Source organism: Trachurus japonicus, chromosome 15 (genome assembly GCF_045865225.1).
Source record: "Trachurus japonicus isolate A0001 chromosome 15, Traja_1.0".
NCBI lineage: Eukaryota > Metazoa > Chordata > Actinopteri > Carangiformes > Carangidae > Trachurus > Trachurus japonicus.
Window position 1 is genome coordinate 17,081,014 of NC_140921.1, and position 22,375 is coordinate 17,103,388.

The 22,375-nt window shown below is 42.9% G+C and overlaps 1 protein-coding gene across 1 annotated transcript; it reads right to left on the reverse strand.

Moving 5' to 3' along the window:
- Positions 1–1,185: 1,185 nt before the first annotated feature.
- Positions 1,186–20,728, reverse strand: stox1 (storkhead box 1). Its single transcript, XM_085800041.1, has 4 exons — positions 20,185–20,728; positions 5,705–5,857; positions 2,624–5,282; positions 1,186–1,699 (listed from the first exon to the last, which is right to left on the reverse strand). The coding sequence occupies exons 1-4, from the start codon at positions 20,519–20,521 to the stop codon at positions 1,546–1,548; spliced, it is 3,303 nt and encodes a 1,100-aa protein (XP_085656167.1). The 5' UTR covers positions 20,522–20,728; the 3' UTR covers positions 1,186–1,545.
- Between the last annotated feature and the right edge of the window lie 1,647 nt (positions 20,729–22,375).

Below are 22,375 nucleotides of genomic sequence, written 5' to 3' on the forward strand. Positions count from 1 at the left end.
TGAGATTTTGGGCTCTTGACAAAACACCTGTACATTTCATCCCCGACGTTCCTGGATTCTGCGCCATGGGGAAAGCAAAAGACCTGAGGGAGAAGGTTCAACTTTAGAAAACAGAAAATGATCCATAAAAGACATTCAAGGATTTGACAATGGCAATCAGCAGTGTTCAAACTGTGGAAATTGAGGGGTTCTGTTGACACGAAGCCACGGTCAGGTAGACAGACTCCTGACGATCATTTTCTTTTATATTGTGTTATTGGGATGTCTCATAGTTTAATTTGATTCCCATTAAAAATAAGAGAATTGTGTTTTTCCTGATCACTCGTGTTTTCCTTAAAGAATGGCACACATTTTACAAAATCTGCCAGGGTACATACCCTTGTGAGCACCACTGTACTGATGTACTTTCAGGAAGTTTCTCTCCTTGCACTTCCACAGTTTATCCACATGGTGTCACTCTCAACCTTTGGAAGTTGTGAAGCACCAACAATATCCAGATGTAAGGCCGCCGGCATTAGTCTTTTTACACAACTTTTACAAGACTTTTTAATAAAAAAAATTATAAGGATGAAACATCTGGATCTTAAACTGGAATACTTTTTTTTTTTAAAGAACAAATCTGCAGCTCTTAGACAAAATAAATTATAGGGGTAAATATTTGAATCACCAGTCAGAAATTATAAAAACATGACCATAATGTCAGGAAAGTACACGCCTTCCTGCACTGTCCTGGTTTACATTCCTACACTGCTAGAAGTCAGCCATAAGACAGCTGTTGAGGTAATAACATTCAAGGTTTAGATCAACTGACATGGTAACCTCAAGAGATAACCAGGTGTCTTGGTACAGAATGATATCTGGTTTACATTTAGGGGTGTGAGTGTGACTAAAAATGTTTTTTTGGGCTGATGCAAGTATGTAGAAACTTCCGCTAACAGATAGATATATCAATTATGTTGACCATTCATGATATATTTATGAATTGTTATATAAATCTGGTTGTTGTATTAATAGATGACCGCCAATAAATACACAATTCAAATTCACTAATTGGATAAAAGCTATAAAAACGTCTTTGCTTTCTGAAGTTGATATGGGTCAACACTAATTGTCTCAGGGACTTGTCTAAAGGGTAAACCTTCTCTTATAGAGAGTAATATCATGAACCAAGAAAGACATTTTGGCTGGTATTTACAATTTTATTAGTGGTAAATGCTATGTGACAAGAGAAAAGGAGAAATGCTAGATCCTGTTTCTGCTGTTAGGAACATTTTAAGCAATGAGACATAGAATAGAGAAAGAAAACTGTACATTTTTTCTAATCACAAAAAGACCGCTGATATAACATGTTTTGACAGCACATACACAAGGTAATTCATGAATGGATAAATCATAGCATATGACCTTTGAAATTATTTACAAAAGAGAAAAAAATATACATACTATACAACTGTACACAGGCCCCTGTTGTGATAGGTAACATTATGTGGAGGTTGGCAACCCCTCCGTATTGGACATATTTCCATGAACATGTTTCCAGACCTGCTATACGTTCATGACAGGAGTCAGCTGCAGCAGCGAGCTCTGTGGTCGAATGGTGCTGCTCTTTGAATGCAGTTTCTCCAGGTTTTGTAAAAAGCCTCTTCTCTTGAGACCCTCCAAAATGACTGTGTTGCTGGAGGCCAGACTGACACGGGTCCTGTGGGCCACAGAAGGGGAGCACAAGGTTGATAAATATTCTCTAAATATGTCAAACGAATAATGTCACGTATTCATGCACTACATCTGTCCACCTACAAAGTATGGTTCAAGTTCAGTGTCACAATATAAGTCTTTCCTCCTCTGATAATAACAAGAGAGTTTAAGTGCTGCACAGCAATTACACATAATTATCAAAATGACTCCCTTCTGTCCAAATACTGCATGCTACAACTGGTCGCAAGGTGTTTGTTCAGCTTTATTGCAATTTACTTTAAAGGAAAGAAAAACACAAATTGGAAGTCAGCCACAGACATGTAACCTAGAGGTTAACTAACCTCAATACAGTGTTTGTTTTGCCTGTCTCTAAAGCTTCTCCAGAATGGGAAAGGGTACGTGAGGTCGCAGCAACAGAGAGATAAGAATTTAGCCCAAGGTGTGAAAACTAGTGAAACGCTGGCCTGAAGAATGTGCATCTAAGCTGAGCATTTCTTATTTCTCTATGAAAAAGCCTTTTCATAATACTGTGTTGATTGTGTAACTGCTCTGCTCTGAAACTGTATATGTATTTTATTGTATGCACTGTAATATATTGTATTGTAATGTATTGTATACTATGTATTTTATAAGTAGGCATAGTACTGTTTTGTTTTTTTGTTTCTTTTTTAATGCATTTTAATTATTGTAGTGCTCAAGTCACCTGCCCCAGAGACTACAGTTGAAAATTAGCCAAACTGGCTAAACCGGCATGCTTACAGAAATGTTTATTAATGTGCATTGTCTCTGTATATTTAAACCAATAAACTAAACTAAACTAAACTTTAAGTGAGTTCAATGGCTTTGACAATATAATCCTTGAGCTATGATGGGACACTTCAGTATCTTATATGATCCACTGTGAAAAGATCAGAGGAGAGGCACTCACCGAGGAGAATCTATACCGCTGTCTCCTGTGATGCTCTGGTTCTCTCCCATTTCCACTCCTTCCCCAGTCTCTGGCCCTCTGGCTCCACTGGAAATACCCAGAGCAGGTCTGTGAGTCTGAGGAAGGCCCGCCTCGTCGAACCCATCCTCCTCCTGCACTTCTACCTCAGCTGCCCAGTGGGCAGATTCGCCATCTCCCTCGTCAGCGGACTTGCGGACCGTCTCTGTGTCTGACTCTATCTCACTAGTCTGGCAGTAGTCAAAAATGCTGCTGTCCGCAACTTCAGACGGTTCAGCACAATCCAAATCCAGGTTGACCTCATGGCGTTTTTCCCGCTGGATCAATGCAGTGTGGCTCGGGCTGGATTCACTTTGAGCCCCCTCTGATCTAATACTCTGATGGAGATGGTGGAGTCTCCAGCTGGTCTCCCCAGGTCTGGTGGGGCTGAGGGAAGGATCCCTCTGGGCTGCTGGGGGACTGAGATTTTGTGGCTGGAGAAAGTTATGGTTATAATAGTGGGGTCCCTCGTATTGCAAATCAGTATCACGGTTATGGTAAACCACCTGGTGGCCACGGTAGTCTGCTACACCTGTTCGATACATGTTTGCAGCGTCAGTAATCTCGTCCTCATTCAGACACAGGGAGCTGCAGGCGTCCTCGTCCTCCTGCTCATCTGCTCTCTGATACAGCCTGCAGTCATCCTCTATTAAGTCATCAGTGTTAGTTACTGAGGGAGTGCTGCTGGCTATCATCTCCGGCCTTTCTCCGTGGCTCAGGGCCCTCTGCACTCTATTATTAATAGTGACGGGTCTGATCTCCTGCTGCTCCTGGGTGGCTGCAGTGTCGCAGGGCTGCTGGTGTGAAAAGAGCTCATCAAACCTCTGAATGTCCCCCACTGGTGGGTTTGAGAGCTTGAGGGAGTGTCTCCGCTGTAAAGAGGGGTTAGGCCAGGGCAAAGTAGGGTCATATGGCTGGTTGATAACAGGCTCATAGGGAAGCATAGGGAGGACTGTATTGGTATTGGAGTACTCTTGGATGCTCGAGAGGGCATTATCTGTCATTTGGCTGTGATCTGGCACGCTGTTGTACTCTACCTCCTGAAAAGGAGTGTTTTTGCCTTCTCTCTCCCAGCCCTCCTTGCCGTCCCTCAGATGTCGGACCTTGTCATCTATCCGGAGTGTGCTGCTCTGTGGGTAAGCCGAGCTGTAGTCCAGAGGCAGCTCTCTGTTGAACTTAATGTCTGCTTGGAGCACATGATCAGCTGCATAGTCCCTCTCATGGACACAGTCATACCTGTCCTCAGATGTGGGGGATTTCTCTGCATGCTCTCCGTCTGTTGCAATCACTTTGGCCCGATGAGGGTCCCACGATTTAGAGCGGTGACTCTTTCGTTCCTTCCTGCCCGGCCTCGAAGCCTTGCCCTCTTTCACCTCTCGTCTTCTATGCTCTCTATTGATGGTGGCGGGAATTACAGCATCTGCGGAGTCTTTGATTGGATGTGTCTGGAAGGGGTTTTCGATGCGTTTCTTATAGAGACATTTTCCCTCAACGGCTCCACCTTCTTCCACTTGATCTGGTTCATCAACAGGGATTTCCACTCTGAGCCGAGTAGGGATCAAATCGTCCCCCTCTGGATAATCATCCGCACATATGGGAGCCTTACTCTTAACCCTCTCCTCTCTTTCCCTTTGCTTCTCTCTGGATGAGTGGGCCCTCCTCTTGCTGCGTGAAGCCTTCAGTGCGGATCTTTTCCCTGCCGCTGCCTTGGAGGAGTGATGGTGTCTGGGTTTGGACAGAATCTCAGTAGACATCCCCTTGTCTACTCCCCTGTCATCTTTATCCAGACCCCTGTCCAGCACTCTGTCTACCCCTCTCTCCTTCCTCTCCTCCAGCTTTTTCATTAGGACTGTGTGGCGTGTCAAGTTGTCCACAGTCAGTTCAGGGTTGATGCGTTTGATGATGGCATGCTCCAGGTCACGGGGTAAGTTGTTCAGATCGTCCTCATCTCTTACCGGCCACTCCTCTGGAGGAAACTGGCCTGAAAACGATGCAAACTCTTTCTTTGGCTTCTCCTTTTTCCCTGCATTCCTTCGGAACAAACTCAGACCAAATTTCCTCCCCGGTTTGCCGTCTTTTTCTTTGCGACTGGTGGCATTCGTAGTTGCTGTGGTTTTGCTGATCTCACTTGCCTGACAGTCTGCTGCCGTGGAGGTAGACTGATGCTGCACTGCGGGTTTGTGATCCAACGGCCTGGGCCACTTCAAACTCTTTCCTGTGCATTCACTTACAGAAACAGAGACAGAGTGCTGGTCTGGGACGGTGGAGGGAGAGACAGCCGCTGTTGCAGTTGTGGAGACAACATTAGTGGATGTTTGCAGGGGGCTGAAGCAGCTACAAGACTTGCAGTGTGCCACCGGGAGTAACTGAGTGTTCTCAACACAGGCATCGTTACTCAGTAGGTAAGTAATGGGAGGAGGAGACGGAGGGTCATCTGCTGACCCAGAAGTCCACCAATTTTTCTCTCGGACGATGTTGTTGGTGATGAAATAGGTCTGAGGGGTGACGACAAAGTACCCTTCACCCGTATGGTAAATCTTGCGCTCCTTGATCAGAGTGCCCAGAGCATTATAGAGGATGTCTTGAGTGGGGATGGTTATCCCTGAGAGAAAAAGAGAGAGAAGTGTGTAATAATACAAATTTCCAAAAGCAAAGTTTCGCTTTGTACATAAGAAGCTAAAGTCAGTAGCTGTTAACTTAGCACAAAGATTGAAAATGGGCTAGATTGGCTCTGTCCAGTAATAACCAAATCCATAAAGTACTTCTAAAATCAATAATTAAGACAGTAGACCTTGCTTATTTTATTTAAATTAAAACTGACAGAAGGTAAGATGCATATTTCTTAAAAGTTAATCCCTCTGCCCAGTAAGTTATTTGGCACAGAGCTCTTTGCTAAACGAAGTTCAGATAAATGAGTTTTGTCAGTCTTCTAGGTTAATACCCCGCCAGAAAGTGAATAAGCACATTTATTTCCATTTCTAGTGCGTATCTATTCCTTTATCGAGGGAATATTTTATAGATTACCTGGGTGGGCTTTGCTCATGTGATTGATAAGTGCTTCCTGGTTCACAGTGATTTGAGAAGAGTTCATATCTGAGATGACCGAGCATAACACCTCCGCCAAGGGAATGAACTGAGACTGGGGGACAGGGGACATCTGCACCGGGGACAGGTCACCTGAAACACACACACACACACACACACACCAGCACATTATTCAGTGAAACAGGTGGGCCTGCTGCTGTACACACAAACACACCTGGGTCAGAGAGCTCTCTCTCTCTCTTTCTCTGACTTGCACTGCCAGTGAAAACAACTTGAAGGACTGAAGTTGACATTCCTCTCCTGACCACCTTCTAAATCATGACCGAGGTGGTCTATTTATATGAGCTATATGAGCCATGCCTGACTGCTTTTGAAATTCCATCAGTACTGGGACAGACCACAGAATACCATTACTCCCACAGAAATGACCACAGGTCTGCCTGCTGGGCAGATCAGATATCCTGCCCCCCATATCATACGGCCCTACACGTCTAGGAGGTGCCCTTAGACAAACATGTTACCAAAAGAAAAAGAGACTAAGAAAAAAGACAGAGACAGTCTTGGAAATGTGTCTTTGTAAAAACAGTATGAAACTCATTGTGTATGTGTATTCCCCCCACATCAAAATGCCGCCAATTTGCATGACTCTGTGGGCTGACAATGTGCCTCTGACAGAAAAACAAACTGTGGGAGCCCATTAGAAAGAGGCCACAAAGCTTTCAAATCATAAAACTAAGCGGCTTTCGAAGCTAACCAGACATTTTAGAAATATTTCATTTCAATATCAGAAACAATCGGCACAGTTTCACAGATGGAGAAACGTAATTGAAGCAGCATGCAGTGGTTCAGGCCATTGTTTTTTTGTGCAAAGCCTTTAGTGATGAGGGCGGGACGTGTTGGATAGTGGTGCCGTAAAGACCATTCACAACCCATGAATAGAACTGAACATGGAAACTGAATGTGAACTTCAACACAGCTGTTTCTCAACAGTTTGTTACCTCTAAGCTGGTGGTCAGTGTCTTCTCATGTTGAGGAGTCAGCTGATAGCACCGTGTAGGGATATGTGGTCATGTTCGGGTCACAGTACATTTAGGAAGATTATGGTCATGATCATGACATGGGAAGACATGTGCAAAGTGGCAACTGACTAATAAGATACAGAATGACCTCTCTGGCTCAAACTTAATCCTTGAAGAGGCTAGAAAGGGCAACCATGTCAGTTCCAGTCTTTACACAAGTAATATTTTGGATACCAACTGGGTTACAGCCTTTTAGCTATACAGAAGATTTAAAATGTTTATATTGACGTTAATGGTTGGGGTTAGGCTTAGTCCGATGTGGTTATGGTTAGGATAATAATATGGATGTGGGATTAGAATACATCATGAACCCTCGAGCAATAACATAAAAGGAACACTGGAAAATGTTTGCTTAGCTCCTGCAGCCTTTATGAAACTGTTTTTCATAATGCTGACATGATTGTCTGCATCCTCTCCACAAAACTCTATTCATGGACAAAGCACAAATGTTTACAAAATGAGTAGTGAGCTCAGTGAAAGCACCAAAACAAACCAAATCCCGCTGTTGATGAATGATTAGCATCTGGACCGGGGTAACACAAAGTCCCCTCATATGAACAGCAGACACAAAGGGCATGGTCATAACCTTACCCACAGGACTGGAAAATTGGTTTTAGTTAATCAGCTACATGGGTGAAAGAAGGGATAAGAAAAAGGGATCCCACTCGACCTGCTATGTTTTATTTAGAAACAGTATCCAATGCAGCTTGAATCCAAAGTTGAGTGTAAAAGATGCCACACACAGATAATTAATTCCAGCTTTGACTTGTTTGTGTTATTGACAGACACTTTTCTCCCTTGTGAATGCTGTGTGTAAATTCAGCCCTGAGCTTCAACATGTGGCGAGTGTGAGTGAGTGAGTGAGTGAGTGAGTGAGTGAGTGAGTGAGTGAGTGAGTGAGTGAGTGAGTGAGTGAGTGAGTGAGTGAGTGAGTGAGTGAGTGAGTGAGTGAGTGAGTGAGTGAGTGAGTGAGTTTCCCATCAACATCAGGCAAGTCAGAGAAAACTCCACGCCAAGCTCATACTCAATGTAAACTAAACATTTATGACCCTCACACTTGAACCACTCATGTCCAAGGCAGGGAAAATAAACAACTAATCATGGTCTAAGCATGACAGAACGCACATGTACTACACTCAAACATACCGATAGATCCAATCAAGTCAACTACAAACGTTTGTTTGACAAGAAATGTGCCTGAATAGATTCTTAAATGCCAATAATGCACCAGAGACAATGTTTTCAGATTTGACTGACAAACCATAGCCCAACTAGCCATTAACTGTAATTCTATTTGACCTCAGCATCTATATGTGGGGACAGATCCAAACTTTAACAAGTCTTTTATCCCATAATAAGAACAACTGAGCCAAAATCAGTTTTACCTTAATAAAAAGTTGCCCAGCTGGCCAGAAAACCGGCCAATCTGGCAAGTTCACTGTATCAAACAAACTGGTGCTTGGTTTGTGTTCTAGTTAAATTGAAAATGGTTTTCTCTCTGTATGCGATATATCGAGCAAGTCAGAAGAAAAAAACAATTATCAGCACAGAGAGACTTATGAGCCTTAGGTGAGCTCCACTTAAAGCAGATAAGTCCCACGGACTTGGCTCCTTCTTTGTAAAACTGATCCTATGACACACAGAGGGATCGTAAAAAAAAAAAAACCATCTGCCTTCCCCCAGCGCCGACAGAAGATCTGACTAAACCTCAGAGCGGATATCTCAATAGCAGTCTCCCTGGGCAGTGAATTAGTGCTGCTGACTTAGCTCCTCATTGTTGTTAACTTCCTATAGGAATGACAGGCTGTTCACATAGCAACCACTTACAGGCACTGTCAACAGGTGAAAGGTCAGAAAGGATAGGTGAGGGGAGGGGAAGGGCAAATAATGTATCTCAATCACAGGAGATTAATGATCTATTGAAAAACTTCCCAAATCATTTCACACAGAGGACGTTTATAGTCGACTGGGCGGCGTTCTGGCCACGTCCTGGTCCAAAGCAGGATATCCTGTCGGACACCTGCTAACATGATCGCTACTCATAAGGGAGTTAAAAACAGAAATAGGTTCAAGTAAGATTGTTTTCCCACACGCCAGTCAATTAACTCCAGTTGAACTGCAACAGTGACTGAGATACAGTATTCAACAGACGGGTCGGACTGACAATGCAGGTGAGAGACGACAACACAACTACAGAGGTTCGTTTATGGGAAAGTGTAAGTGTATTAAAAGGACGAGCCAGGCAGAGGATTAGTGTATTGAGTCTAACATTAGCAGGCGTGACCCGTCGAGGAGGTTCGCTGTTGTAACCATCTTCACTCCGGGGGGAACGGACCTGTGTGTTCCTGTAATCTAAGACCGGGGTGGACCAACTTTACACCCTTTGTCATACGCAGCATGAATAACTACCCGGCTGGGTGCTATGGCAACCGAGCCCTGTGTGCCACAAGGAAGAGGGAGGGAGACAGCGGCTTCGAGAGTCAAACAACAGACAAGATTTGTGTTCGGGCAGGTTGGTAGGAGCAAAGAGGAACCCACCAAAGTCTGTTTACCTGTAATGATTAGTCTTTCTCAGCCTGTTAAGACCATTGTATAATGTCTTCATTGGCTCTGGGGGCGTCTTCATCATGTCTTAGGGATGTAATTGTAATTGTAATGAAAGACACTACAGAGTTGCATTCTGGCAAATTGTTGGAGGTTGACCCATAACAGGGAATACAAGACAGGATACCTCAGACGCTGTTGTAGGCTACATATTGTTTCTTGCATGTCTCTGAATATTATGGAAACTGCTGGGATAAATTAGTGACTTGTGATCCACCATCACAGACATCATAAATAGAATAATAAAGTTACAGAGGCAAACAGTTTAGCATTTTCCATCATTTCAGCGAGATCAGTGGGAAATCTAATGTATTCTTCAGATGCCAGTTTGGATTAAAGGGGATCACGTCAACTTTATATGGCATATAAGTCTGAAATTGTGCTTGAATGGTATTCACCACAGGATTACAATGAAGTGACAAAGCCCACACGATTCCTCTGCTCCACACACAGAGCTACAAACATGGATTTATTCCTATGTCATAAACTTCCATGTCAAAATAAACTGCTGCCTGGGGGATAAAAATGAAAAATGCCTGAAGCTGACTGCTGAGATTGTGGAGATGATTGACAGAGACCCTCTCTCCTCTATCCCCACTGAGACCGTTTTGCCTGCCGACACTGATCAATGCCACATGTATTCACATGGCTGTGCTGTTAGCTGGCCTCGAAGCAGCATGAGTCCCATTTCTTTCGTGATTGCATTAGCTCCAGCCTGTTGGAGGAAAATACTAACGCACAGTACATAGGCTACTGCTATCTCTGAATTACCTCTACTGAACAGGAGTGCATCCATGTGATGGTCAACGTTATACAAATTAAGGGACATTTGAAGCCATGCAGCAGCTCAAACCCTGTGATCATTTTATAATCTCTTAATCAGTGGTTAGATGGACAGAGCATGTTACCCTAATATTTGACATTTAAAGTCCAAAAATTTGTTAGGGTTAGGGTTAGAGTTAGTCTAATGGTAAAAGAATGCAACACAACACAAATAACAACAATGTAACATACTCCTCTGGTCCATCATCATCATCGCCAGCCTTTGATGATGGAAAACATGTAATGCGTAGTATAGTACTGAGATCTAGTTTCAGATTGTACTCTACAGCAGTCCAGGGAGGTTCCTGTACATTATGGCACATTACATTTTAATGCAATGTGTGAGCTTCGTAGCCATATCATCTGCGTGGCCCTAGGGGTGTCGATGACACCACCACCTTGAAACATAAGGTTAGGCGCCGCATTCCCCCACTTCATGGCCCCTCTGGAAACACAAACTCACAAACACACACCACCTTATCTCATCCTGCTATCATCTAATCTTTTAGGCTCCAGTAAGCAAACAGGCTAATCTTCTCTCTCCCTCATTAAGGACACACTGCGTAGCATTCAACGTGAACTTGAGGCCTGCCCAAACTGCAAAATCCCTCCCTGTCTCCCGTCGACTGAGACCTTGTGAAGGACACGCTTCAGTGAATCTGCAGGCTGTATGTGAACGAGCTGAGTTAAGTCTCAGGCGAGACAATGTCAAACATTCATACAGTCACATTCAGCGTAAGGAGAAGAGATGCCAACTGTAATTTATGTCGTGGCTCCCTCCATGCCCCGTAGCCTTTTGTTTCGGGTGTCTTTGGTCCAGCATGTCTCCATGAACCCGCCCCCTTCTTCTAAAGTGTGTGTGTGTGTGTGTGTGTGTGTGTGTGTGTACATCACACATTTTAAAAGTGCTTTACGGGTTTGTGTCTTTTCACTCCCACAGAACACAGATGTGGTCACTGGAGTTAAATGGCTCAATGAACTGAAAAGATCCATTTAAAGAGCAATCACAGCCCGAGTGTCCCAACAACCAAACATTGCCCAAGTGTCTAACAACACTGCCCATTTCCTGACCATACCCCATACACCATGTTCATATAATTACTGTGCATTACTTTCCAGTGTATACCTCACATTTTTACCAACTGATCGGTTGGTGACCATCATCCCACTTAAAAACACATCAATAAGCAATAAAACAGAGGCAACTGATCATTTTACAGCTTTATTGATTACAAACCAGCAATTGTGCCCAAACCCAGAGGAAGTTGGTAAATGTTTAATCTGACACACACATGGTGTGGTGTTTAAATATTAAGTGAAGAGCAAAATCTGGACTGTGCCCTCTTTGTAATCAGTGTTTGAGAAAATGTGTTTGTTGACAGGTTTACACGGCGATGCTTTCTCTGGATTTACTAGATTAAATCTGGAAACCATTCTGCATTATCTAATCGTCTTTAGCAGTACTGTCAGGATATGAACTTTTGAACTATACATAGAAACAAGAGCAACACATAAAAGAAAAAGTTAAAAAAAAAAAAAAAAAAAGGAGAAAAAAAGGAGAAAAAACACCCTATAACTATGGAGAATGGGCTAAAACTTGAAGCAGTGAAGAGAAACACAGACAAGCTTTGTGTTGACCCAGATCACCATGGAAACCTTCACTGTGGCAGCGACCTGCCACATGTAATACAAAGCCAAAGAAAGAGAAGAAAGAACAGCAGACGTGTAGTATGGATATCTATAATCCAGCTCTGGCCTTGAGACTCACTTTGCCAAACCAACGCTTTTGACATTTAACATATGTTGGCAAGAAAGCATAAACAGGCTGTGACTAAGCTTCTCAAACTGACTTTTACAGAGTTTAAAACATCTTCTCTCATATAGCTGGTTACCACATATCCTGGCTGCCAATCCCTGCAGCTATAATGTTATTAAATAATATTTTTACCATCTGATTCACAGTCAGAAATATCTGAATAGCAGTTCAGCTAATGCCACAACAAATAAATGACCTACTGCTGAACTACAGTGGACAAAAAATCCCTGTTATCATGTTCTTGTGAAACAGGAATCACACCTGACCAGGTGCTTCACAGAAAACCAGTTACAAGGCGAAGGTACACAATCTGTATTTTATATTGCAGCCCAAAGTGCACTGCGTAACATGATACCAAGGTGGTGCAGCGAGAAAGGATTTAAAGCACAGATTTCCCTGCTCTTTATTTTCCCATCTTTACCTCATACCTCCTCAGACTTGACGGGCCACGCCCCGACAGATCTGGCCCTCGTCTGCTTTCATGAACACGAACATTACCCCACAGTCTGCCACCGCCTGTTCTGCCAGACGCCTGGTGAGGCCAACTCATTTAAAGGTGGACCACAGTACCTTTCCTTTGTTCTGTAACAGCCACGTTCATGATTTTAATATTTCTAAGACTTAAAGGGAATTGCAGACAGATTTTTTTTTTAAACTGAATGGTCAAAATTATTTCCAGAGCTGAATTTTACTCCTTTGTTTAAATAGACCTGAACGACATCACCAGGGTCATTTTCTAAGAGTTAAGACAGCTCATTCAGTGCCAAAGAAAAGATTGGATTAAAAAATATATTGATTTTCTTACATATAAATACATTGTGAAACAAATTCTGATATTTCTCTATATATCTAATATTCTTTTAATAAATGTTTGGCTCAATATTCATTTTAATAAGGATCTGTATGTGCTGCTCATTCTGACTGGGCATTTTGATGACTCAACTTTTGGTGATATTAATCTTGATTAATTTTCAGTTACTGCGGTCTATTTTACCAAGATGTGCACCAGTCCTAACTTGCTACACCTGATAATGGAACTAGGTATGCTAGCACAAAAAATCCTTAAATACCAAACATAGACTTAAACTGTTTTGACCCTGGCATTAGGGATAATTGCTGCATTATAGCCTAGAAAATTAATTAAGAGTCCAACATCAAGTCGTTGTTGGAAAAACTCACCAAAATAGTACAGCTATATCAGTACTTCTGCAAAATGTTACAGACTGCATGCATTAAAGAATAGATAAACTAACATTAAAGCACTTTGTAATTACTTTTAATTCTGTGGTTGATAACATGATAAAAAGATTATGATTATGGTAAAAGGTCCATCACAAGTATTGGTCGACCTCTGATCTGAAACTTCATTGTCTCTGGTCGGCGTTCTGCTGACCTAGATTGTTCAAAGTAATTGCACTTTCTCAATCACACATGTAACTCATAGCTCTTCACAACTTACATAAAAAAAGATATTACACACTAAAAAAATGCATTTTAATCTGTGAATTACACAATAACACAATGCTGATGTTTGTTGATAGTTTGGTTTTCTAGCCACTGATTCTGTCAATGATTCAATGATGTTGTTCAGACCTTTTGGCTCTGATTCAGTCGTGTGGGTCTGGTTTCACAAGTACTGATGTGTTATCAGTGTGAAAAAATGTCTTGCACTCAATCCTTTTTGTGTTCGTAATAAAAGGTGTTCCCCAAGGTTCAATTTTAGGCCCTATCTTGTTCCCTATTTCTACTGTTAGTCAACTTGTTCGGACCTGCGCAATGCATTTTTATGTGTAGGTCTAACATTTTCACACTGTTGCACTGGTTGTCGCACCAAATTGTGTTTGGACATTTACGTACCTCTGAGCTCAGAAAGAGGCGGTGTTTCTAGTTGTGTCTAATTACTTTTCACCCCACTGACAGCCTGCATCAAAACATGTTTACATACAGTCGTAGTGGGTTTCCAGCAAATCCACACCCCGTAATCAAGAATGATGGCAGTCATTGGTTACAGATGAAACCAATTTCCTCCTATTTAACTGAGCTTGAGGTGCGGCAGATTCCTGTGTTTGTTATCCCAGTATTTGGAACAGAGCTCCTGTCGGGTGTCTGCCATATGATCCATCACTTTTTAATGCTCTACAACTGGTCAGCACAGCGCTCTGGCGTGGTCCTAGAAATTATCTTCCATTCCTGTAACACAATAACACAGCACTTCACTATGACAGAGCTGGTGTAAGCATACCACCGCATTTATCAATTCTAAATGAGGCAAAGAAAACATCCCGTCAGGAAACTGAGGAGTTATAGTAATACCAAATTTAATGCAATACAGCCTCACTTCTCTGTCATCCCATTTGTCCAACCAGAGAGTGAATGAAGATAAATCCCATGAGGGAAATCCAAGCGGCCGCTGACAGGGTGTATAAGCTGAGGGATCCAGAGGAAACTCCTCAACTGTTTTTGTTGGCACAGCTCCACTCCACCGCTACGGGTGAGCCCAATATTTGGGTCGATAAAGAGGCCGACATGTCTGATTTGCACTAGGGGTGAGCTTCCTGCTCAATGGGAGAGGATGTGGCTAACAAATGATGTGCTGAGAGGCATGCACGCACACGCACACAATGTCTCACATGCGTAGGCACTAGGCACAGGGAGGGTCACATCTGAAATCAGGGGTCAAGGTTTCCTCCTATCTGAACCATAAAATAAACCCTTTTTTTTTTTTTTTTTACAAGCCCAGGAAATAGAGAGCAAGAGATTCTAGATAAATGCTGAGACATATCCTTGGCACTGGCTCAGTAAAATATTATATGATTGATACTTGTGTAATAAAACTTCAGACTAATTATTTTAGACCATCAACGTAATTTGAAAAGCAATCTTAAAGTTCAACAAAGCTGCACATGAATCACACAGCACACTTTGTCTTTTCAGGAGTCAGTTCCAATTACAATTTGTCTCCAGTCGAGTGTTATTTTAGATAAATGAAATTAGGTGTTCTTTGGTCTACCAAACCAACGTGAAAGTCAGACATAAGAACATCTACACTAATGGGTACGAGCAGATTTGGTATATGGTTTCCTCAAAAAACATTCCACTTCAGTTTTTGTGGAAACACTGAACTGAACCAACCACTGTCATAACACAGACTTTTCATCATTTTGGACCTGAAACACAGCAGCATATATTGTGTGTAATAGCTAAATGTTATACTATTAGGGTCATGGGAACGAAAGAGGGATTGTTTTTTAACAAGTAGAGAGAGCAGCTGAGATGCTGAGTGGAGCAGATTTGACACAGATGTGCCTGCATGAGTCGTCTATTTCCCTCCATTAATCTGTCTTTAAGCCGAAATAAAATACAGACACTGTCATGTGTAACACAAGAACGCCAGGGTCTGTCCCGCCATGTTGGCTCTCCCATATACACAGACATTGTTCTGTCTTTGTGACTAGATCTGCTGCCCATTTATTGCCACAATAACAACCCCATTCTGTGATGGTGTCTTTTATACAGAACAGCAAGGTGGAATAGGAGCCAACATTACTGCCTTTCAACAAGCAGTGTAAAAGGGACTAATGTCATTAAAACAAATATTTTGCATTTGTCACGCAAGGGTACTTCTTCTTCTATAGAAATGAAGGGGAAAAAGAGGAAAACAAGCACCCAAATGTGATCACAAGAGATATTCAGAGGTGGCACAATTACTACAATCAACAGGTACGCATAAAAGACTGAAATAGATGATTAAAATACAATAGATAAATGACTGAAATGGAATGAAATCATCATGCAGTGGAAATAGTTAGTCATTGTAAAGATAAAAGTGTTCTTTTGTTTGTTTTTTTGCATTGAAATAAAGTGATCGATTCACAGCATCTGTCACAACAGCTGGCAGTACAGTTCCAAACCTGACAACATCAACCTATTAATGTAAACACCAACAGGAGCTGAACAGCGTGTGAGAAACACCTGGATGCTTTGTTAATGTATGTTGCTCTTTTTTCCTCCTAAAAAGCCTCTGAAGCCGACCGACCCTGAGGTGGCTTGTTAGCAGTAAGGTTTTAACCTTTGACCTGTGCTGCTTAGTTAGGACAGGGTGGGCCATTTAAACTGGGTAAAGCCCGGCAAGGGGGTGTCATGGCTAATAAGCTAACATCTGGAAGAGTTATGACCATTAGTGGAGCGCTTTGAGACTTTGACAAAATACCGTCATGAAAGGAGACACCCCTTGTGTGAAAATACAACACTTTCAAGTGAAAAGTAAAGAGCAGAAATGTGGCTCGCTGAGGCTGCTAGCTCAGGAAATGATCTCAAGAGTAAATGAAGCATTTCAGGAATGCTTCACCGCCTCATGGTATGGCGAGTTAAATGAAACATACCATTTAAAAAGGAAACTTGGCTTAAAAAAGCGCAGCGTAGCCATACCCTAGTTATACTCCAAACATACACAGAGGGAGATCCGCAGTACGTCCCACAATGGCCAGAGAAGTGTGGTCCATGGCGAAAGTGAGAGGCCCGTCCAGAGGACTCATTCACATCTGCGTTCAAAGGGGGACAGAGGTAGTTTACAGAGGTTGATTGTAGGGAGGATACGGGACACCTCATTACACCACTGGCTGACTCCACATAAATGTTTCAGCTCACGGATCCATGCTCATCCTGCTGCAGAGACAACAGCGGCTCTCTAAATAATGCAACACCTGCTAACAGTCATTATGAAGCCTCTGGTTTCAACGAGATCTCCAGTGAGGATTCAAGCTCTTGGGGACTAACCGCTGACAAGATGATCAGAGCAATTTCATACACACAACTCAGTTGAAATCAGAGAAACAATTGACATTTGGCAGTGTTATATGAGAAGAACCATTGAAAAAAGCTGTATAGCTTGTGAGTGGTGGAAAACAAGTAGACTGGGTCCTGCCACATAAGTGTTTGTAACCGGGACGCTATGTTTCCTCCTTCGTCTAGTCTTTATACTAAAATACCCGGTTTAGCTTGCATCCCTGATGTAGCTCTGTAGTTAACGAAGAGGCACGGCAGTGATAGAAGAGGCAATGAGATTAGTTAAACAAAACTGGACTAAATGTGACTAATCTGATTGAAATCATGTGGATTAAAGTGGCAGGTGGACACTATGTCTTACTTTTAATCTGTGACTGAGATGGATAGAAATATGAAATTTAAGTAAGAAATCTACAAAGAAAAGAGAAAAAATGATTTTCCTTCTTCTATATTCAGTTTCCTGTAGGGTACAATATCCTGATTATTAAAAATGATGTAAACTCAAACAGGGTTACTGTAGACCATACCTAAATCTGATTATTCACAGTATTCAGGTTACAGTGTATATGTAAACATGCTGAATGTCAAGACTGTTGGCAAGAGGGACATTGACTCCACTCACATTGATTATTAACAGAGTGACTTTGTGGTGGTATTATTCTGTAAACAGCGGCTAAACGCCAGAAAAAGGATGAAGAGATAATTTCAGAGCCGAGGAGGAGGAATGAGGAACACCCCACAGTCATTCATGAGCTGAAGTGGAGAGGTCAACCCCTGTACCAGTGGGCCCCATTCACACAAGGATAAAAACAAAGTCTGTTCTTACTAACTCCTCGCCCTGTCTGTTTACCTCGGCCTAACCTCACGACGATCCCCTTCCTCCATCAACCCTCCCCACCTCCCGAACGCCTCCTCTTCTGCATATTCTGCGGAGGCCCAGAGGTGGCTGATTGGCCCTGCACAGCAATCTGTCTTCACTCAGACTTGTAGCACTGATAACCACACAGGACCAATGAGGAATCATCACTTATTAATTTAAAAAAGGTGATCTCTGGAGGCTTTGTTTCACACATTTATTGATCGCTGTTAACTTTTTAAACAACATCTGGTTGGCTTTAGCTGGCTTTTAACATCTCCTAAATTAGCCCCTTAACTCTCCTTTTAAAAACCTCCTCACGTCAGTAAAGTCACATCTCAACCTTGCTCTGACCTGAGTAAGGAAATAGGGCTGTTTGAAATTCACTGTAGCCCATTACTCATAACTTTTCTGTTTTCTAGCTGACATATTTATATCAGGACAATGTCAAGGCCTTTACGTCCAGGCCTGATATCAATCTGGGAGTCTGACTTCCAAAGTCCCTCACTGGCCATGAAATGTAGGGACATTAATCCTTGGCAACAGTAAAGTGACTGTGGTCGGCAGCCAGTCGCACGGTGATTCACTGCTGACCAACTCTCTGTGAGGAGGCAGTAAACCAGCCTCTGACAGGCTGCCAGAGTTGATTTCCATACAAATTGCTGCAGCTTGAGGCGGGGGATTTGTTAAAGAGGAGAAGGAGGTGACGTGTCAACACAACACAAAACGTGTTTGCTCACAAGCTTCTGGTGTGTGAAGCTCAAACAAGAGAAATCGGCAGAGACATGGACTCCATCCTCGCATCCGACTGTGAGCTCATCATGCATGTGCACGTCGTCCACCTTTGGGCTGACACTGAGCGGTAGTATGAAGCTCAGCATCACCTTTGGCCCATATGGTGCTTGTTTGTGTGCTGTGCTGAAGCTTAGAGCCAGAAACTGTCTCACAGCGGGATGGTATGTCAGCCCCCACCTCCTCCCACCCTCCGTCGCCTCACGCCCTCCCGGGTCCACCCCCCCTCCCGTGTGTGGTCTCTTCCTCCCCTTCACATTCCTCCCTTTACTCCTCTGTGCACTGCTCAGTCCGGGAGAGCGACTGAGTGATACAAAGTCAGCAGGTAGGCAGCGACAGGGCCTGAATCCAGACACAATAACACTCAAACAAAGACAGACGTATTATTACAGGGACAGACAATGAAACAGAGGCCGGCCAGCAGAACCAAATGGCAGCTCAGAGCTAGAGAGTGAGTGTTGCTGGGACACTATATCAACAACCAAAAGGAACCTGCTGCAGCTCAGCTATCCCACCAGCATTTGGATACCACCAACACTCCTGCATCCTGCAGTTTCTTGAATTTTACGGGAGTGGAAGGTGGTGCTTTGTGGCAGGAACATAAAATCAGTTCCCACACATGTATACATTCACTATGAGCTCAGCGCTATTCCTCCTATGTAAGCAAAAATGTGAATAACCTGGTGTATCTCTTGTACTGTCATTAGTTGTTAAACCCCACACAGGGTTGTCATTTTCTCAAGCAGCTGGTGCCGTCATGCATTTACAGCCCATGAGATCATGATATAGGAGGCTGCATAAAGGTTTCCATTCATTGTTTCAGTGCAGCTATATATGCCGCCTCGAAACGCATCCCGACGAGGAGCGCCAGAGGATGGTGAGCAATTAGAAGCAATTACATGGCATTTGTTAACAAGCTTTGTTAAACATAACACTGTGTCAACAACAAAGGGAAGCTGATTGGCAGAGCAATCCCCTCAAACCTACCACACAATGTCCAGGGGGATAAAGTCATAAGGATTACCGTCTCTCAGGCCATCTGAAGGGACGGAGCAGCTTTAACTGATGAAAAGCAGTCTGTGGTTTTGTTAATGGGTCAAAACTGTTGAAGCTAATCACATTACGCCACTTTTTGAACAGGGGGGATTGTGACAGCCATTCAGATCATATAAAATGTTATCACCTTGCTATAAGGGAGTTTTGTGCCTTCACATTTTGCAGCATTCAAGAAATAACAACCAATTTCACATAATTGTCCAAACCTGTTGTTTGGGATAGAAAGGTGCACTCACTGTTGGGTTCTACAACTACTACAACTTTAACAAACAACTTCCATCATCCGATTTGACTCAATTTTGTGATCAGTAGACTGAAAATCCAGAGGAGGGAGGAGGAGGGTTCAATCCTGGCAGCTCAGTGCTGCTCAGAGTTTATGGCTTTCACACTCTCAAGGTGGTAAACAAATGTTGTGTGGTTCTACAGATAAAAAACACACATAGCTACACAATATTCTCTTGCATGACTGCTGTGGTATTTATTCCATGTAGAATTACTTATATTTTCTTTCTGTTGTCAATGCAGCTTTTCTATTCCCTCACGGGATTTATTCTGACAGCTTTCAGGATTTCAAACGCATAATTCAGCTATTAATATTACTTAACATTATTGCCAATGGCCATTCTTTGACAGGGTTGAGGTTACATACCGACAGCTTTAATGATGAATCCCTTGGGTGACCTCAGAGCCCTGCGCATCCACGCTTCTCTCAGCACCTCCAGGTTGTTTGCGTTCCCTTGAATGAAAAGCACCAAGTTCTCCATCCATCCTTGAAAGTACACTTCAGCTATGGCCTTAACGAGTCTTTTATTCCAGAAACTGCGCAGGTTTTGCGCTTTAAAGTCCGCAAATATCTCCTGGCCGCTCGTAGTAGTAGTAGTCGTGTTGAGTTTCCCCCCGCCGGCGCGCAAACTCTCCTCGTCCGGGCCGAAGACCACGGCGAGGGAAGCGGCGGAGAGTTGGACGACCCGCTGCTGGAGAGACATTTCTATCGCCGGAGTCGGCCCCAAGAAGGAGCTATCATGCTAGGAAATGAAAATGCACTTGTTAAACGACAGGTCGCCCCTCTGAAAAACTCAACAAACGTCGGGTTTGGACACGCATTCCTCCACTGCGCGACTCCAATGTACACGAAGTGAACCGGAGGCGCAGAGGACGTGCGACTGGTTTCTCTCCGCTTCTAGGGAAACCAGTGACGGTGGCAGAGAGGAGGAGGGCTCATCAGCCTGCTGCTGGGACACACAGGTAGACCTCCCACCGACTCTTCACAGGTGTGTGCGTGTGTTGATCGTGTTCTGTATGAACCTGCCGGGTGGATGAGGCTTTCGGTTCAGTCTACGAGAGGAAATAATAGGCGAGTAGTCTGCTCTTATTCAATTGAAGTGACACTTTCTCCTCCCTTGACCTCCAGCTAAAAAACAAATTACAGCTACTGAACAGGATCCCTGGGGTGGCAGGAAGCCAGTGTTTTGCACTGTAGGATACTTGAATATCAGATGGAGATCCTCAAATCTCATTTTGTTTTACTGTCATGTTTTTCCCCCTTTTTTTCTTTTTTTTTTTGGAGAAAACATCATCACAAGAAATTGGTCACCCCATATCAAAGGAAAGTTTCTAAAAATAAAAAATAAAAAAACGGAGAGAGAGATAGTTGAATGATACAATTAACTATGGGGATAACGGCAAAGCTGGCAAGTTGCAACACAGCACAAATTTTATCCATGTGTAGGGAAAGGTCTGAATTAACACTGGCAACATGGAGGCCTCATAAAACACTTCCTGCATAGAAAATTGTATTTACATGAGTCACATACAAAGGAGACCAACAAAGTTTGAAAGTAGTGATTGGTTTAAAAAAAATAATGCACATAAAATCAATTTATTTCTGTCCTCATGGGGAGCTAGCTGTTAAGATACTGGACATTTGGCACAGATGCCAGAGCCAGCTGGTTTGTGTGGTAAACAGAGCTCTCATAAGGAAAATGCATGACCTGTATTTACATAACAGACTTGAATAACGTAACAAACTCGAACTATTGCACATCACAACTATGGCTTTACGAGAGAAAATGCTGATTCAATAAGAGTGAACATCAGCTTCTGCCACAGAGAAGACATTTGCCACTGAAATGAGAACCATATCCTATGTGCTCTAAAAAAGAGGGACCCCATTAGTCGCTGCTTTTACTGAGTCTGGAACGGGCTGAGTTTGAAGCACAGACAGACAGACACCTCATATATCACAGTCTCAGAAAGCCTGCGGCTTTAGTTTCAGGAGCACTAAGGCCCCTCAGAGGCCAGGGACCAGTCTGCCTCAGTGTGGTATTAGAGCCTGTGCGGGAACAGGATATTGCGCTTCCTCTGTACATGAAAAGAATACATCACCTCAGCCTACACAGGATGAATTATGTGCAGTCTGTCCCGGGGAAGCAGAGTCGAGTGAAGTTTGGGGGGCAAGAGGGAAAACTTGCAAAGATTTTGTGTGGGATTAAAGATTTAAGTCCTTAAATAAGACACAAGTTGCCAAGATTCTTTGTGGCTTTTTTTTTTTTTTTTTTTTAAAGCTTTTGATAATAATTTTAGGGCATTGCCAATTTGGAGCAACCTTCACAGTCATTACAACTCCTGCTGTGCAGCCAAACTTCGCTCAAACCCGCATACAGTTCCTGAAACACCAGAGAAGATCCCAAAGTTTCCAAAAATACCAAAACTGAGAAATATGTACAAAATAATGCAAAAGACATCTGGAATATCCTCATTAAATGGAATTGTAAAGAAAAAAGAAACCCAATGAAGTCTCCGGTTTAGACATTTCAGTTGATGCAATCAAGCCTTAAACA